The sequence below is a fragment of the Rousettus aegyptiacus genome, unplaced genomic scaffold (genome assembly GCF_014176215.1).
Source record: "Rousettus aegyptiacus isolate mRouAeg1 unplaced genomic scaffold, mRouAeg1.p scaffold_m13_p_3, whole genome shotgun sequence".
In the NCBI taxonomy this organism is placed as follows: domain Eukaryota; kingdom Metazoa; phylum Chordata; class Mammalia; order Chiroptera; family Pteropodidae; genus Rousettus; species Rousettus aegyptiacus.
In genome coordinates this window covers 17,594,660-17,611,845 of record NW_023416306.1, presented here as the reverse complement: position 1 = coordinate 17,611,845, position 17,186 = coordinate 17,594,660, and the positions used below count along the sequence as shown (strand labels likewise).

The window sequence follows — 17,186 nt, the reverse complement described above, 5'->3', positions numbered from 1 at the left end:
GATCACACCAGTGACAAAATCAATCACTTTAGGGCACTGGATAGTCATTGGTTATATTTTTTACAAACCTTTTAGCATTCGCTCAATTGAACATTTTACCAACTTTTCTCAAAAGTGGAAAATAACCAAAGACCTCGGAAAACTATATATCAGAAATAATGAGCTGTAATATACTCTCCTCCGGATGATTCAAACTGAATAATCTCTGGGCATCCAGTCTTTTCTTTCCTACATGTGGTAATTATCACAGCCATCAGAGGCACTTGAGCTTCCTCTCATGTTCCTGTTTTAGCTGCTGCATGGACCGGCTTTCCCAAGCTTCATCTTCCTGGTGCCCATCTTCCCAGGTGGAATTGTCACATTATGTCCCTTGCCCTCTATGCCCATCTGTCTGCTCCACCTCTGCTCCAACACCACTCACTAACCAGAATGGACAAACGAAACCACAAGGGGAGAGTCAGCTACTATGTAAGCCAGGTGCACTGCAGAGTATTGCCACCAGTGGACACTCATAGGTGGGAGTCCCCAGAGCCTACAGCCCATCTAGGACCACCTCCAGTGCACCTACTACATGAAGGACATGAGCATCAGGCTGGTAGCTGATTCTCCTCTGGGGCGACCTTGCATTAGGTCATCAAATGCTCCATGATCTGCTCACCATGCAGGCATGCGGCACCCAGGCCTGTGGAGCCTGATTCCTACGCAGCAGGGATCAATCTGTAAATGGACAGAAAAATTAATTCATAGGGCTGTGCAAGTGCTTCTGAGCAAGGGTAGTTTGAGCACACCTCATGCAGTCACACAGAGCCCAGTGCTCCAAAGGGCTTGTGCTTGGTTGAATGCTTTGCTGTCGTTTGACATTCTTAATGATTTTATTTTTATGCTTAGGTTTTGTAAGCAAAATCTGATGGGACAATAGGGCGTGTACATGAGCAGAGGCTGTACATGCAATTTCTATGTCTGCTATTCCTTGCCATCTATTTGTATATAACATTCACAATGTTTCATGAATACAGAATCTCAGTGGACCTACGACGTGTAGGAATTTAGTGAGACTCAGAAAAATAAATGTGTTATATCTATAACTGAGCAAGTGTGGGTGTTGACAGCCCCAACAGGCCATGCTTTCTGTTTGAACCAGCAACTTGCTTCCAACTCAGAATGAAGGAAATAATGCCCAAGGAACCATGTCATGTCCTTTTTTACTAGAGTTACTTCCTTGCATTTACTTATGCTGAAATGTATTATGAAGAAGGAAAGGAAATGATAGAGCAATGCATAGTTCCTTTTCCTCTCAGTCCTTACTCATCAGGAATGTTGGTAGGATGTTGGTAGAATATGTTCATATCAAGAAGGGAAATAACAAGTAGTTTTATTTTATGCCACATTTCTACTGCTCTGCTAGAATGAAATACATGTGTATCTGTAAATTACAAAACACAACTTGTTTAATTTTGGTAATTCTCCATATAGGTTAAATGCTGTTGTATTGTGCTTAAAGCTGGCATTGCACAATACAGAGATGAAAAGTAAGGTTTATGCTAATAATTTAAATTTTCTTTTAATTAGAATTGCATTAAATAAAAAGGAAAAACACTCTAAGACCACAGAAGAAAGGGGGAAGGGGGAGAACTGATCTTTTCATTCCTTTCAATGCACTTTTTTCCCTGTAATTTTGAACAAGGATACCCACATTTTCATTTTGTGCTTGGTCCCACAAACTGTGTATAGCCAGCCCTGCTTCTGAAGTCCAGTTCCCTCACTATTTTTCTTTGGTGTATTTGCGCTTCCTTCTCCCTCCCTTTTCCACTTTGATTAGGTTAACTAGTGGTCATCTAAATATTTTTTTCAGTTTTTCCAAAAAATGAAGATTTGTTCTACCGCCTTTCTATACATCTGTGATATCTTCTTTCATCTTTATTATTTTCTTCTTTTTCTAACTAATTTTTATTGACTTTTTGAGTTAGGAATTTAATTAATTTCTTATTTTCTCCCTCTCTAATTGGCATAGTACAGAGTCTAAATTCTGACTTCCTCATCCACCGCCAGAATCTCCCTGGCCCTGGGCTTCACGCTGAAATGAGAGGCAAAACTCCTCTAGTAACCCATCGACAGTTGCAGAAATGCAAGGCCCTGGAAAGTTGCAGTTGAGGCTTACAGCCGCTAGGCAGAGACAAAGCACGTGGGAAAGAAGCTGTTTTCTTGGTGCCACTGAATGCTGGGTCTAATTACTTAGACTCCCACAGCAAGATTGGCTACCTACCTGCTTTTTTCAGTCCCTCTCTTCCCTGGCAGCAGGCCAAATAGACTAGTCAAGAAAGTTCTGCAGGCAATTGGTACAGCCACTATGAATAACGGTATGGAGGTTCCTCAAATAAAACTAAGAACTGATCTACCATATGATCCAGCAATACTTCTACTGGATGTTTACCCCAAAGACATGAAAACCCATATCCAAAAAGATATTTTCACACTGATATTCATAGCAGCATTATTCACAGTGGCCAAGACATGGAAGCAACCGAAGTGTCCTACGACAGATGACTGGCTAAAGAAGCTGTGGTACATATATACAATGGACTATTACTCAGCCATAAGAAGAGATGAAATACCACCATTTGCAATAACATGGATGGACCTCGAGATAATCATGCTAAGCGAAATAAGTCAGACAGAAAAAGTTGAAAATCACATGACATCACTTACATGTGGGATAAAACCTAAAAGCAACAAATGAGCAGGACAAACTAACAGACTCATGGACATGGACAATGGACTAGTGGTTACCAGAAGGAAGGGAGTCGGGGAGGAGGGGGGAGGCAGACAGGGTAAAGGGGGTCAAATATAGGGGGGTAGGGGAGGGTGAAATGGGTAAAGGGGATCAAATATGTAGTGACAGAAAGAAATCTAACTATGGGAGGTGAACACATAGTGTAAATACATATATATACATATATATATATGTGTGTATATGTGTGTGTGTGTGTGCGCCTTACTCTTAAAAGAGAAAGAGAGAGAGAGAGAGAAAAGAAAAAGAAAAAGAAACTTCTGCAGGCACTGTGAAGAAAATGGAGACTACGCCCAATCAAGGGGAAAGGAAAAAGTAAACATGACCCCATTAGAGCAGGAGTGCTAGATGCCAATGCAGAGGGACCAGGCCCTGCACTCAGCTTTAGAGATTGGTGGTGGCAGGGTGTGTGTGTGTGTGTGTGCCCGTTTGCAAGGAGAGTCAGTTGCCTCTAAGGCCAAGCACATAGTGGTGGGATTGCAGGAAGGCAATATTGGTTTGACCGCCTAATGGGCTGAGAGGAAGGCACCCAGGGCCAGCACAGGTGCCACCACAGCCAGGGATGGGCAGCTAGAGCCTGGCTCAAACAGGAAATTGCAAGAAAATTAGAAAATATTCGGGTCAGTTAAATGACAATGAAGATATATCAAAATTTGTGGAATGTAGCTAATGCAGTGTTTAGAAAAAATATCTGGTTTTAAAAACTTTTTATGAAATAAGAAAAGCCTAAAATCAATGACCAGACATTACACTTTGTAGGTCTCATAGAAGAGCAAAGTAAACTCAAAATGATTAGAGGAGACAGGCGCTGCCAACACAGCCTACACTGCTTTCCCTTCTTTGGCCCCCTTGTGCCCCCACCCCGGCCCCCGCCCTGCCCTGGATGTCAGAGCGCTAGCCCTGGTACATTCTCTTTTCAGGAAGGGAACACTGTAGTGCCAGAGCCTCTGGCGTTGGGTGGGCACGTGGCCGCTCGTGGGTGTGAAGCAGTTGTGCCTGGGCACTGCTGGGAGAGTTCCCTTCAGGCCCCAGTCTCACAGGACAGTGGTTTTCCACCAATAGGAACGTTTCCAATGTGGACGTTTTCATTTTGGAAAAAGAGTAAGATCGCGAAAGCCCCTGGAAACAACCCCTGCACCCTCCTAACCTGATCCTTCTTCTCCCATTAAAATAAGTAAAGAAGACAATTTAGGTGATAACACAAACTCATCCCTTCATCAGGCAGACAGTCTCAGAGACAGTCTCATTTTGCCATACTTACTGCAAAATGGGGCAGAAGGCAAGAAGCTTTTATAGGGCAAAGAACAAGGAAAAGACAAATAGAAACCATCTGATTGGCTGGGGCCACAGAGTTTACCCACCAGTATCTCCTGTGGCTGCTCATCTATTGACATGAGGGACTAAAGACCAGGTCGTAATCATAGCCTCATGTTCCGTGGCCCTCCTGTCCCAGGAAACAGGACATCTCAACCAACACAGCCTAAGTTCGTGGGAAAAGGAGGGCAAGTGGGATTCTGGGGGTGATGGTGAGAGGAGCTAACTCCACATTACCCTTGGTTTCTGAAACCATGTAGAATAGCTATTAGGGATTGTGAGATAATAGAAAATGTACACTGGTCTCCGCCCCTGGTTCCTGAAACCCTTGTAAATTCCTAAGTGATAAGAGCACTAGGAGCATCTTTTATTCTAATGAGGTGATGCTGGGTGGGCTTCTGGATGGCTCCTGCATGGGGCCTGGCCACCAGAAAGATCGAGCCATGATTAGATTAGACTATTCAGCCCCACATCCATTTTCTAGCGAGGAGAAAGGGCCTAAAAATGATGTTAATAATGCATCATCCCTACATGAGGAAGCCTTCATAAAATCCTAATAATATGGGTTTGGAGAGCTTCTGGGATGGTGAACACATCTACTGCAGGAGGGTGACACACCCTGACTCCACAGGGACAGAAGCTCCTGTGCTTGGGACCCTCCCAAGGGTATCTCTTTATCTGTATACTCATCTATATCCTTTTTTCATATCCTTTAATCAACTGGTAAACATTGAGTAGTAGAACCTGAGGGGCTGTGGGAGCCTTACACATCTGGTGACCAGAAATGAAGTGTTCTGTGTGAGTGTGGTAGTAGCGCAAGAGTAAAAAAGACACAGGAGGTAGAAAACTAGGTTTTCCCCTACTCAAGAGGGAAAGAACCGAGTTTTTCTAACTCAAAGATGGAGAACGATTTGGGGGGCATAGCTTACATGCATGTACCAAAACTTGGACAACAGCACCCTAGCCCTGAAGGGTGTCATTCCTAAGCTGGTGCCTTAGCTGAGTCTTAAAGGGGCCTTTCCAAAATTCGATTAGAATGGCAGCTTCTAAGTGATATGGCATATGATATAACCAGTGGATTTCACAATCGTATACCTATTGTCACATATCCTTCACCATAAAATGGGTACAATGGTCTGAAGCAATGATTTGTAGGATCTCACACCCATAAATTAGGCCTTCAGTAACCTCTCAATTACTGATGCAGCTAGAGTCACTGCAGATGATGAATGTAAACCCACATCCAAGTTAGTTGTCAATCACAGGGAGAACAAATCACTGCCTCTTCTGGGGTGGAAAGTTCCCATTATAAATTCATCTTCCAGCAAGCGGCCAGCGATCCCTTTGCCACACAGTCTTAGAGCTAGTCTCTATTGCTGAGGTTTCAGGCATTCGACAGCAACGTTAGTTAGATCAGCCTTATCGAGGAGACCTGCTGTTGGGCCCTTCATGCAGCACGTGTGACACGTCCATCCCTGCAATCATGGTTTCTCAAGTCATGAGCCCAAAGCGCAAGCACTGTGGTAGAGAAACAGAGCCTGCCTGACATTTCCTAGTTGAGTCATCTTGTACACACCTAGTTGTTGAGTGCCTCTTTATACAGAGGATTTTTTCCGAGACACACAGATTTGCAGGCTTTGCACAATCTCACATGTCTCTCGCCCACACTTCCTTTTCCACCACACATCAATCTTAGTCCTTCCGGGCCTCTGACCAACCAGCCAAACCACCCGCCACTGTTCAGGAATCCTTGTTGAGCCTCACACCACCTCTCACCTCCTATAAAGTGGATGGCCAAGGGTAGTGTTACAATTTACTGCTATGACTCAAAAATACTTTTCTTTCCAGCTAAAAACACACCCAAGGATGAAGATTAAGAACAGATAAAAATAATTATTTGTTTAATTATCTGAAGAAGGCCATTTTTTAGCATTAACATGTCTACAGATGTTCATTTTCTCTCCGGGGACTCTTCCCTCAAGAGCAATACATTCTTTGGCAACAGTTGGGGAAATAAAAGTGAAGTTCTTAAGAACTTTAATCACCCACTACTCCTTCTATCATAACTTCATTTTAAAAATCCTCACATTGCCCAAAATACACTAGTTTGAATCACATACTTCACCCTGACAGAGGAAGCCAGAGGGCTTTATGGTGTTTTCATTAATTACCAGAGAGGGATTTCCATTTGTTTGGTAATGCAGAAGTAAAGTTTGAGATGGGTGAGGAGTATAACATTCCCTATGTAAATCTGGAGAAAAGCTATTATGAACACAGGTTCATTTTCAGGAAATAAGTTTTAGGAAGGGGCATATGGAAATTTATTATATTCAAACCATATCTACTTGTGTTTCCATCTACTTCCAGGAATTCCTGTTTGAGGATCATTGTCCTAGCCTAACTTTACATTCATTACATGTTCTAACCTACAGACAGAGCCAGGATTTTTGACCTCAAGAGTTCTCTCACCTCTTACCCTAACACTCAGAATGGCTTCATCTGTCCACATTCTGCCTCAATTATGATTCAGATTTGTCCTTGTTTTCATGTACTGTTGTTGGTTGAATTGTACTCCTCCCTGCCCAAAGTATGTCCATGTCCAAACTCCTGGAACCTGTGAATGTTACTTTATTTGGAAAAAAGAATCTTTGCGATTATAAGTAAGGGACTTAAGATGAGATCACTGCAGACCACCCAAGTGGGCCCTAAATCCAAAGACAAGTGTCCTTATGAGAGACAGAAGAGCAGTCAGACACATAAGGCTATATATATGAAGACAGGGGCAGACATTAGAGTAATGCAGCAGAAGTTGAAAGAGACAAGGAAGGATTGTCCCCGAGGGCCTCCAAAGGGAATGTGGCCCTGCCAACGCCTTGATGTCAGACTTCTTGGCCTCCAGAATTGTGAGACAGTACATTTCTGTTGTTTGAAGCCACCCAGTCTTAGTAACTTGTTACAGTGGCCCTAGGAAATGAATATACATGCCTTCAGCTTCTTGTGCCTGCCTACTTGTAGACTCTACAATAAGGCATAGGCCCCTGTGTATGGTGTCATTACAAAATGCATACAAGCTTTGTCATCATAAGCCCTACAAGTTTATCTTTCTCTACTTTTCTATTATGAAACTTTGTGCATAATGTGTGCATAATTTTATTTAGCCACAAAAAGAAATATATCACTGCAAATAAATTTTTTCAAATATGTGTAAAAAAACCTTTCTGTTTGGGGGATGAATCGTTCCACTGTAAGTTTTTCTCTCAATTTTTAACACATTTTTCAGATCACAGTGTTTTCAAATTAAGAAGTCTTCCTTCTCAGCACAAATATTATAATATTGGGTGAATGAGTATTCTGCCTAAATTTTTTCTTGCATAACAAATCCTGAGGTTTCTTGACACTGTGAGTGCTCCAGTTAAAGTGATGACCTTGGGCTACAGGGTTCCCCGCATTCATTACTCTGATAGTATTTCACTTCCGAAATGAATTCTCTGATGTTGGATTAAAGACATACTATGGCAAAAAACATCACCACACTGATTACATTGATAAGGTTTCTCCCTGGTATGTGTTTGCTTATGTTTCATAAGGGCTGATCTTAAACTGAAGGATTTCCCACGTTCAATACACTGGTAGGGTTTCTCTCCTGTATGAGTTCTTTGATGTCGAATTAGTGATGTTCTATAGCAAAATAGTTTTTGACTTTCGTTACATCGATAGGGTTTCTCACCATAATGAATTTTTAGATGTTCAGTAAGGAGCGTACTTTGGCCTAAAGTTTTTCCATATTCCTTTCAAACATAAGAGTTCTCTCCAGTATAAGTTCTCTGGTTTTGAGTAAGATGTGCACTCCTGTTGAAGGCCTTTCCACATTCATTACACTCATAGGGTTTCTCTCCAGTATGAACCGTCTGATGTTGGATGAAGGCTGGGGTATGGCTAAAGGCTTTCCCACATTCATTACATTAATAGGGTTTTTCTCCTGTGTGAATTCTCTGATGTCAAATTAGTGATGCGCTGTGGCAAAAAACGTTCTGACACTCCTTACACTGGTAGGATTTCTCCCCAGAATGAATTCCCCAATGTTCAATGAGATATGTGCTACAGCTGAAGGTTTTTCCACATTCAATACATGCATATGGTTTCTTTCCAGTATGAATTCTGTGATGTTGAGTAAGGGCTGAATATATGGCTGGAAGCCTTCGCACATTTATTATAAAGACAGGGTTTTTCTCCACTATGAATTTTCTCATGAGTCCTAAGAGAAGACATATGACTAAATGTCTTTTCACATTCATTACACTTATAGGGCTTCTCTTGAGTATGGACTCTTTAATGTTGAATAAGGTTACTGCTCTAAAAGATTTTCCACATTCATTACATTCATAAGGTTTCTCTCAAGTATGCATTCTTTGATGTTGAATAAGATTAGTGTTCTGGTTAAATGTTTTCCCGCAAAGTGTACATTCATGTTTCTCTCTCACACAAATTTTCTTAGATTCCATCACTACTGAACTATGGCTTTACATTTAAATAGTTTCTAGAATAAGTAAGTTTTTAGGTATAAATGCCTCCTTTATAATAAATTATAAGAAAAGATAAATCATTTTTCATTTATAAATTGCCTTTTAAAAAAATCAGTTGACGCAGACTTATGCTTTAAGCTCCTACCATTTGTATTACAATTATTAGGTCTTTCTCATCTAGAAACTCTCAGTTGTTTAAAAAGGTCTGAGCTCAGATTAACTTTTTCCCCACAATTATTATATGCACGATCTTCCTCTTGAATTGAGTTTCCTTGTAATTTTGTTTTACTGGTGTTTCTCAAATTGGTTATCAAACTCCAGTTCTTCTAATATGAAGTTTTAGAAACCATCACTTGAAAATTTTCTAACATCATGCCATAACACTATTTGTTTTTCAGAAGCTTTCTGCTCTAGAGTTGATACTCTGATTTTGGGAATACTATCTGGAATTAACTAGAAGACAGTATGTCTTTCCTCTGGAATATAATGAAGGAAAACAAAACTTGATCATCAATTACAGAACAAAATATAATAAAAATAAACCAGTGATAATATAAAATGAAAGATTATACAGTTTAGGTTCAGACTGATATGTAAGTTTAAAGAAGGAAAGGATTAACATTGATAGGCATGGAAAAAAGTAACAGCAGCACTCAGATAAAATGCATACTATAATGAAAGGTAAAGACGGTGAAAAGACAAAAAGTAACAGCAGCACTCAGATAAAATGCATACTATAATGAAAGGTAAAGACGGTGAAAAGACAAAAAGTCAATAACACTAATTCAAATGTATGTCTTTGGAAAGCGGAGGTAAAAAATCAGAAACAAAAAGTGAAATGAGATTGGATAATAAAAACTCTGACAATTAAAGAGACATTCAATGTCATGTAGTAGGCAGTAGAAAATTGAAGTTTTCTGTTATACTAGCAACATGATAAATAAGTGATATTTTAGATTAAGAGGCTTGTTAATTCCATTTAAAATGGATAATGAGAGAATAAGCTTATAAAAATCAGCAAGAAAGTATAATATAAATAAGGGCCTGAGTTGGGAAAATACCAGTAAGAATTTAGTAGAGGAGTAAATCTAAAACTTAAAAAGGAAGAAAAAAACATATGGACGTTGACTATAGAAAATTTTTACAAAATGAGATTCATAAAGCTACACTGGTTTCTAACGAGTATCACAGACCAATAATCAAGAACAAAGAAAATACAAGGACAGACAAAATATAAGGATGAATAATTACAATAGTAATTTGGAAATAAAAAGAATCAAAAAAGCATTTAGAAGAGAATATCTGCAATTAAGAACTCAATTGAATGGCATAATAACAGATTAGGCTAACAGAAAACAGAGCAATAAAAATACCCAAATTGAAGCACAGAGGTTAAAAAAAAAAGAATGATACTTTTTAAAAAGATTAGAAGATATCACAGCTAAGGAGACATGATGACTAAATGTAACATAGTATTTTGATAGAACCTTGGTCCAGAAAAAAAAAAAAAAAGACATTAGGTAAAAATCAAGTTAACTTGAATAAAGTAAAGACTTTAGTTAATGGTAAGTATCTACCTTGGTTCAGTATTTATGACAAATGTACCAAACTACTGTAAGATGTTAACAGGCAAAGGTTCTGAGACCAATTTCAATATATGTGTGGTGGGGGGAGGGTAGGGCAGAGGTGGAGGTTCCCATACCACCAAGCAACTTGATGTCCTACAATTTAACTTAGTTCTGGTACTCTTTACCATGAGAGAGTATCAGTTTCCACAGGTTACAGGTTCAGACCCACAGATTTCCCCATCTCTGCTTCAGAAGCCAGTAGTAAGCCAAGGTTACCACCTGTACTTCTGACTGGCTGGCTATAAATCAGAGGTTCTCACAACCCCCTCCTCAGGTTTGAATAATTTGATAGAATGGCTCACAAAACTCAGAGAAACATTTTACTTACCAGATCACTAGTTTTTTTTAACAAGAGGATATAACTCAGGAATAGCCAGATGGAAGAAATGCATAGGGCAAGGTATGGGGAAACAGCATGGAGCTTCCATGCCCTCTGTGAGCCTTCCACTCTTCCTAAATCTTCACATGTTCATTATTCCAGAAGTTCTCCAAACCCCATCCTTTTAGGTTTTTATGGAAGCTTCATTACCTGGCATGACTGATTCAATCATTGACCACTGATGACTGAGCTCACCTTCTTGCCCCTCTCCACTCCCTGGAGGCCAGGTGAATAGGACTAAAGTTCCAACCTTCCAATCAAAGGGTTGGTTCTCCTGGTGACCAGCCCCTAACCTTCCAAGGGTTTTAGGATCTCTGTATCAGAAACCAGGACAAAGATCGAAGATATATATAACTCTGTTTCAGAAACCAGGAGAAAGGCCAAATACACACACACACACACACACACACACACACACACACACACACAATTTTATCATAAATCACAATATAACATAAGGAAAACTGACTGTGGAAATCAGTAAATTGACAACTCTTCTAAAATAAAAAGTTTAGAATAAAATCAAAAAAATACCTCAAATATTTCAGTTAATCTCCTACTTACCTCAACTATTTTCCTACAACTTATGTTTTTCTTCTGAGCACCATTTAAGCTTGTTTTATATTTTACCTCTTGATGACACAGTTTATATAGTTCTTTTCATATTTTTTTTCATATAAGGTTATATCCTTTAAAAAAGCATTAGAACATAAGAAATTTCTATGACTTACTTGAAAGGTCTAACCATACATATAAGTAGAGTCTCAAAACAGAGAATAGCAATGATGCAATACTTAAAGAAATTAGACTGGAATTTTCCCAACTGATGACATATAGATTAAGAAAGCGCCAAATCATAAGAGAACTAAATACAAAGAAATGCATAGCCAGGATAGGACAGTCGAACTTATGAAAATCGGAGACAAAGGGAACAATCTTAAATGTAGTCTATGAAACAGGCATAGTAACTTGAAAATATCACCACTCTGACTTCTCAACAATTGAAGAGAATCAACTGAAAACCTACATTTTTGGATGAAAGGACTCAATATTTTAAAGAAGTCAGTTCTCTCCTGCTAAGTTGAATGCCAAAAAATATTTTGAAAACCGTCCTATCCCCAGTACTCATAATATGACCTTATTTGGAAATAGGGTTATTATTTGCTACATATAATCTGCATAATTAGTTAAGATGAAGTAATACTAGAGTAGGGTGAGATCCTAATCCAATGACTTCTGTCCTTATAAGATGGTCATATGACGACACAGAGACACACAGGGTGAACACAACATGACAATGAAGGAGAGTTTAAAGTTATACAGCTGTAAATCAAGGAATACCAAACAAAGACTGTCGTCAAACTGCCAAAAGCTGGGAAGGATTCCCCTACAGGTTTCAGAAGCAGCATGGCTTTGCTGACCCCTGGATTTCAGTTTCTAGAACTGTGTGACAATAAATTGCTGTTGTTGTAAGTCGCCTAGTTTGTGGCACTTTGTTATAGCAGCCCTAAGAGACTAATATACCTCCCCCCCCCCATTTAATCTCTATAATGTACATTTTTGAAAAAGAAAAAAGATGAAAATGAGGGATTTGTCCATACTAGATATCAATACATATTATATAGCTATGTTAATTAAAAGAGGGTAGTACTGATACAAGGATAGACAGAAAGAATAATAAAACAGAATAAAAAGTCTAAAAATAGATCCTTTCTTTTATAGAGATTTAATATATGATAAAGGGTGCATTCAAATATTTGGGGAAGGATGGAAATTCAATAAATAATTGGAGACAATTGGCTTAGAACATCTTTGGGTACATTTATTACTGCATAGTTGTATACATGTAACGTACATAAAAATTATGAGCAACTTAAGAGATTTGCAAACTTCAAGTGGTAACTTTATAAATTAAATCCAGTGTGAGGCCTTGAAAAGTTTTGCTCATCGAAGACAATGTAAGTCAGGTGTCAATAGTCAAGTTTTCCTTCTTAATGCCATCTTACCTAACCAAGTAGAGACCTGGAAAAGCAGAGCTGTAAAAGAAAAGGGGTTTTGAGAAATCAGGATTGTCTTTCTGGGAACCCTCTCTGATATCCTTCCCTAAAACTAAGGTCTGAATGAGTCTAGGAATAGATTCCTTCTCTGCAGCATGCAAAGGGAAAGGCCACTGACATTGCTATCTGGAGTTCTGACCCTTTCTCTTCAGTTGCTGCAGTGTTCAGGGACACAGGGGCAATCTGGCAATCCAGACACAGGGTTAACTCCAAAGTGCGTTCCCTCCCATGATGGGTGACATCGAGTACGCCAACACCCTACCCCCTATTTATTAATAAAAATCATAAATAACACATGTAAAGCATTTTACATTTTTCAAAGCGCATTCACAAATGCCATGTCAGAGAACAAAGATCAAATGTTCTTCGTAGCCCATGGAAAGCTGGCAACCAATTCTACAGCTCTTTACAGAAGAGGCTTCCAAAATCTCCAAAAAAAACCCAAAACAAACAAAAGCTATTTCTAGAAGAGGTGCATTCCGGAAGAAAAAGAACTGGGTATCAGGAGACCTAAATTCTAGGGCCACTAATTTCCTAGATCAGTTTTTGCAATTTCATGCCTAGGTCTAGAGTGGCTGCCTCTCTCCTACTGATCCCATCACAGCCAAAGACCCCAAAGACCCAAGTTTTGTCTTTATAATCTCCCACTCGCCAATCCATAAATGAGAGCCCAAACCCTAACACTTAAGGCTGGGGTGCACAGCAAGGACTCTGCAACCCCCTAAACCGGGGACGGTCTCAAGCTTGCAAAACCAAGATGTGGAGCTCAAGTCACCATCCCGCACTCCGCTCCAAGGCCAAACAAATCCCAGCCTGGATCTTCTAATCCCTGCCTTTCTTCCTCCGTTCCTCCCCCGCTGCCACTGCCAAGCCAGGCCAATGCGCTCTCAGGCCCTTCCCGCCCCGCCCCACCCTCGGAGTTGGGGCAGTCCTGAGCGAAGCTCCCTCCCCAACTCCCACCTGAGAGCAAGGGAAAGAACAAACTCACCAGCTCCACGGAAAATTAAAACACTGTCAGAGTATTCAGATGCCCTCCAACCCAGGAAGTGAGGCTGCACACGCAACCGCCTGGAACTACATTTCCCAGCATGCTCTGCAAAGGTAGGACGGCTGCAACCCTGGTTCCCTATCTGCTGCTAAGTAGCCAGCAGGTTACTTTCGCTTATACTGCGAGTCGCAAACTTGGTTTCTCTTTTGTTATTTAAATGAAAAGAAAGAAGGGGGGGGAATAGGTTTTTACCTCGCTATGGACAAATACGAATCCAAAGGGATACAAATTTTTCGTTAAACTTTTTCCCTTACACAAAAGTAAAGCCTATTCATGATATCAACATATCAATAGATGATTTACAGATAACCTTTTATACAACAGATAAGCAAAAGAGGACGAAAAAAATCCAAGTTAGATGGAATTCCATAACAGATAATCACTTGACATCGTGGTGTATACATAGCATTCTAAAAATTAATCTGATATTTCCATTTTTTTGTCGCGCGCGCGCGCGTGTGTGTGTGTGTGTGTGTGTGTGTGTGTGTGTGTACAGTGAGGGAGAGAGGCTGAGAGAGGGAGTGAGAGGGGGTGGAGAGGAAGGGAGAGAGAGAGTCATACTTTGGGGTACAATTTTTCTTCTAGCGTTTTTTATGCCTGTTAGGAATTTAGGTTATGTTCACTTCAATGCTACCAAAAATAGTACTTTGATGAATCCTTGTAGATAAATTTGTGCCCTCCTCCACATCTATTCTTGAGAATAAAGTCCAATGAATAAATTTAAAGGGAATGTACATACCTAACTTTTATCTATATAAAGAATATATATAGATCGCAAAGAAAGCAATAAGAACGAAATTAAAACCAAATAAAAGCCTATTCTATGATAACCCCTATATTTTAATATATAATTTCTATGCACAAATAATACAAATTGTATAACTACATATGCTTGAGTATGTACTATATATAGTTTAAAATTAAAAGTAGAACATGCAATGTATTGAAAACCTTGATTTTTTTGTAAATATTCCCTCACATCTTTAAATATTTTTCTTATTATTTTAATGGTAGCATAGTTTTCTATCAAACCAATTCTAAATAAAGTATTTGAATATTAGCAGTCTCCAGTTTTTGCTATTATAAACAAATATTAAATGATTATAGCTAGATCTTTATCCATACCCTTACTTGGTAGGATAAAATCAGAGAACTAATGCATTTTTAGATATTGTCAAACTATCTTTCTAACATTTGTAATGATTTATCCTCTCACCAGCAGTGCATGTATTTTAGTCCATTTGGGCTCTTATAACAGAACACATACCATAGATTAGGTGGCTAATAGATAACATTATGGAGGTTGGGACATCCAAGACCAAGGTGCCAGCAGATTTACTTGTCTAGTAAGGACCCACTTTCTTGTTTATAGACTGCCCTCTTATCCCAAATTCTCACTAGGTAAAGGGGAAAGGGAGCTCTCCAAGGTCTCTTTTACCAGGATACTAATCCTATTTAAGAGGACTCTGGCCTTATTACCGAATCACTTCCAAAAGGCCTCATCTCCAAATACCATCACATTGAGGATTAGGTTTCAACATATGAATTTTGAGAGCACACATTCAGTCTCTGATAGTAAGAAAGGACCTATTGTTGCTAATCTTTGGTGTCTCATTGTCCCCTTCTTGCACATTTTAGGTATTCTTACACCTTCACAACAACTTCTCTGAGTTCAATAGTTCCTCTATTGAACTCTGTAGCATAGGTCCTGTTTTCCTGAGACCTGACTTACACATCAATTTGAAAAATTATTTTTGCCTATTTGATATTTTCATCTTATTTGTGTTTATTTGATTACTAGTAAAGTGAGGTATCATTCATGTTTATTTGGTCAAGTTCTTGTTTTATCATTAAAAAATTTTTTTCGATAGGTTATATTTCTCAAAACTTTTGCTATATTATGAATATTAATATATTTTCTGTATTCACTGTAAATATTTCCCTCAAGTCTGTCTTGTTTTTTCTAACTCTGAACACAGTATTTTATTTATTCAAATCTATCGCTCACTTTCATGGATTTGGATTTGAAATAAATATATATATATATATATATATATATATATATATATATATATAATTTTTGGACTCTCCAGTTTGTACTACTGAGCTATTCCTGTGCCAATACCATAATACTTTATTATAGCTTTCCAAATAAGCTTATCAGATAGGAAAATTCCTCTGTGAATGTTCTTTGCCAAGAAATTTTGGACTTTTTTTTTGTTTTTGCATTTTCATTTTCAGATGATGTTGAAAATAAATGTGACAACTACATTTTTTAAAAAAAACCTACTGGGGGTGAGGGTAGGGGGGAGGTAAGAATTCTACAACCATCCATGATGGACTAAAAGAGACTCGACTTACCCTCTTATCTTAAATAACTAGAAAACTGGGCAAAACATAGAAAACATTGGATTTCAGACACTGATTAACAGATAGCTCAGAACTGTGGCCCTTAAGAGAAAAAAATGAGGTGAGCTCTGTGATTGCCCAGTTTGCAGCCTGGAGGATGTCTTCGGGATAAATCCTCCGGGAGGAATATCTCAAAGAGAGCCCAAGAGTTTGCACTTCCATATAAGTATAGAATTGGCTGATTAATTTCTTCAAAAAAAAAAACAAAAAAGCCTGTTGGGCTTCTACTCAGAAGTGAATAAATCAATGTGGGAACAAATGACATTATAACATTATTGGGTTTTACAATCCATGAAAATAATCAATCGCTCCATTTATTGTTTTAAAATTTCCCTTAGCAATATTTTGTAGTTTTCAGTGCTTATCTTTGATTGATTTATTTCTAAATATGTTATAGTTTATTATGTTATTGTAAATGGATTCTGAAATTTTACTTTTCAATGTTTGGTTGTCAATATACAGAAACACAATCTTTTTTGTATTATTGGTCTTTTATTCTGGGAACTTTTAAAATTCATTTTTATGTTTTAGTTAATATTTATCAATTCTTTAGAATTTTATATGTATAAAATCATGTTGAATATAAAGAAACTTACTTCTTTCCAGTTTCTATGCTTTTCATTTTTTTCTGTCTCTTACTACACTGGCCAGGACTTCTATTACAACCTTGAATAAAAATGAGAACAGATATTTTTGTTTTGTTTCTGATCTTATGTAGAAAGCAGAGTTGACCAAAACAGTTGACTAGGTATTCCATTAGCAAAAAGGATTTATTCTGGAAAAAAAAAAAAAGAATTGCAATTGGTATACGCAGACTTGGTGAGCCATGTGCACAGAAGTGCAGCAAAACAAAGCAGGAAATTATTTTACAGAGGGAAAGAGGAAGTTAAAAGGAGAAGCTATTATAACCATAGAGCTCTGTTATAATAGCTTGGGTAATGGCAGAATTTGTAAAATAAATAAATAAATAAAAATAAACTAAAAAGTTGTGATAAAATGACAGATCAACAAAATAAAGACTTCTTTTTTCAAACAAAAAA

The 17,186-nt window shown here is 38.4% G+C and overlaps 1 protein-coding gene across 1 annotated transcript; it reads right to left on the bottom strand.

The window, feature by feature from the left end:
• Positions 1-6,454: 6,454 nt before the first annotated feature.
• Positions 6,455-9,288, bottom strand: LOC107502867 (zinc finger protein 883-like). Its single transcript, XM_036217700.1, is given in 1 exon segment — positions 6,455-9,288. A coding segment is annotated over 1 exon segment (843 nt). The 5' UTR covers positions 8,398-9,288; the 3' UTR covers positions 6,455-7,554.
• Between the last annotated feature and the right edge of the window lie 7,898 nt (positions 9,289-17,186).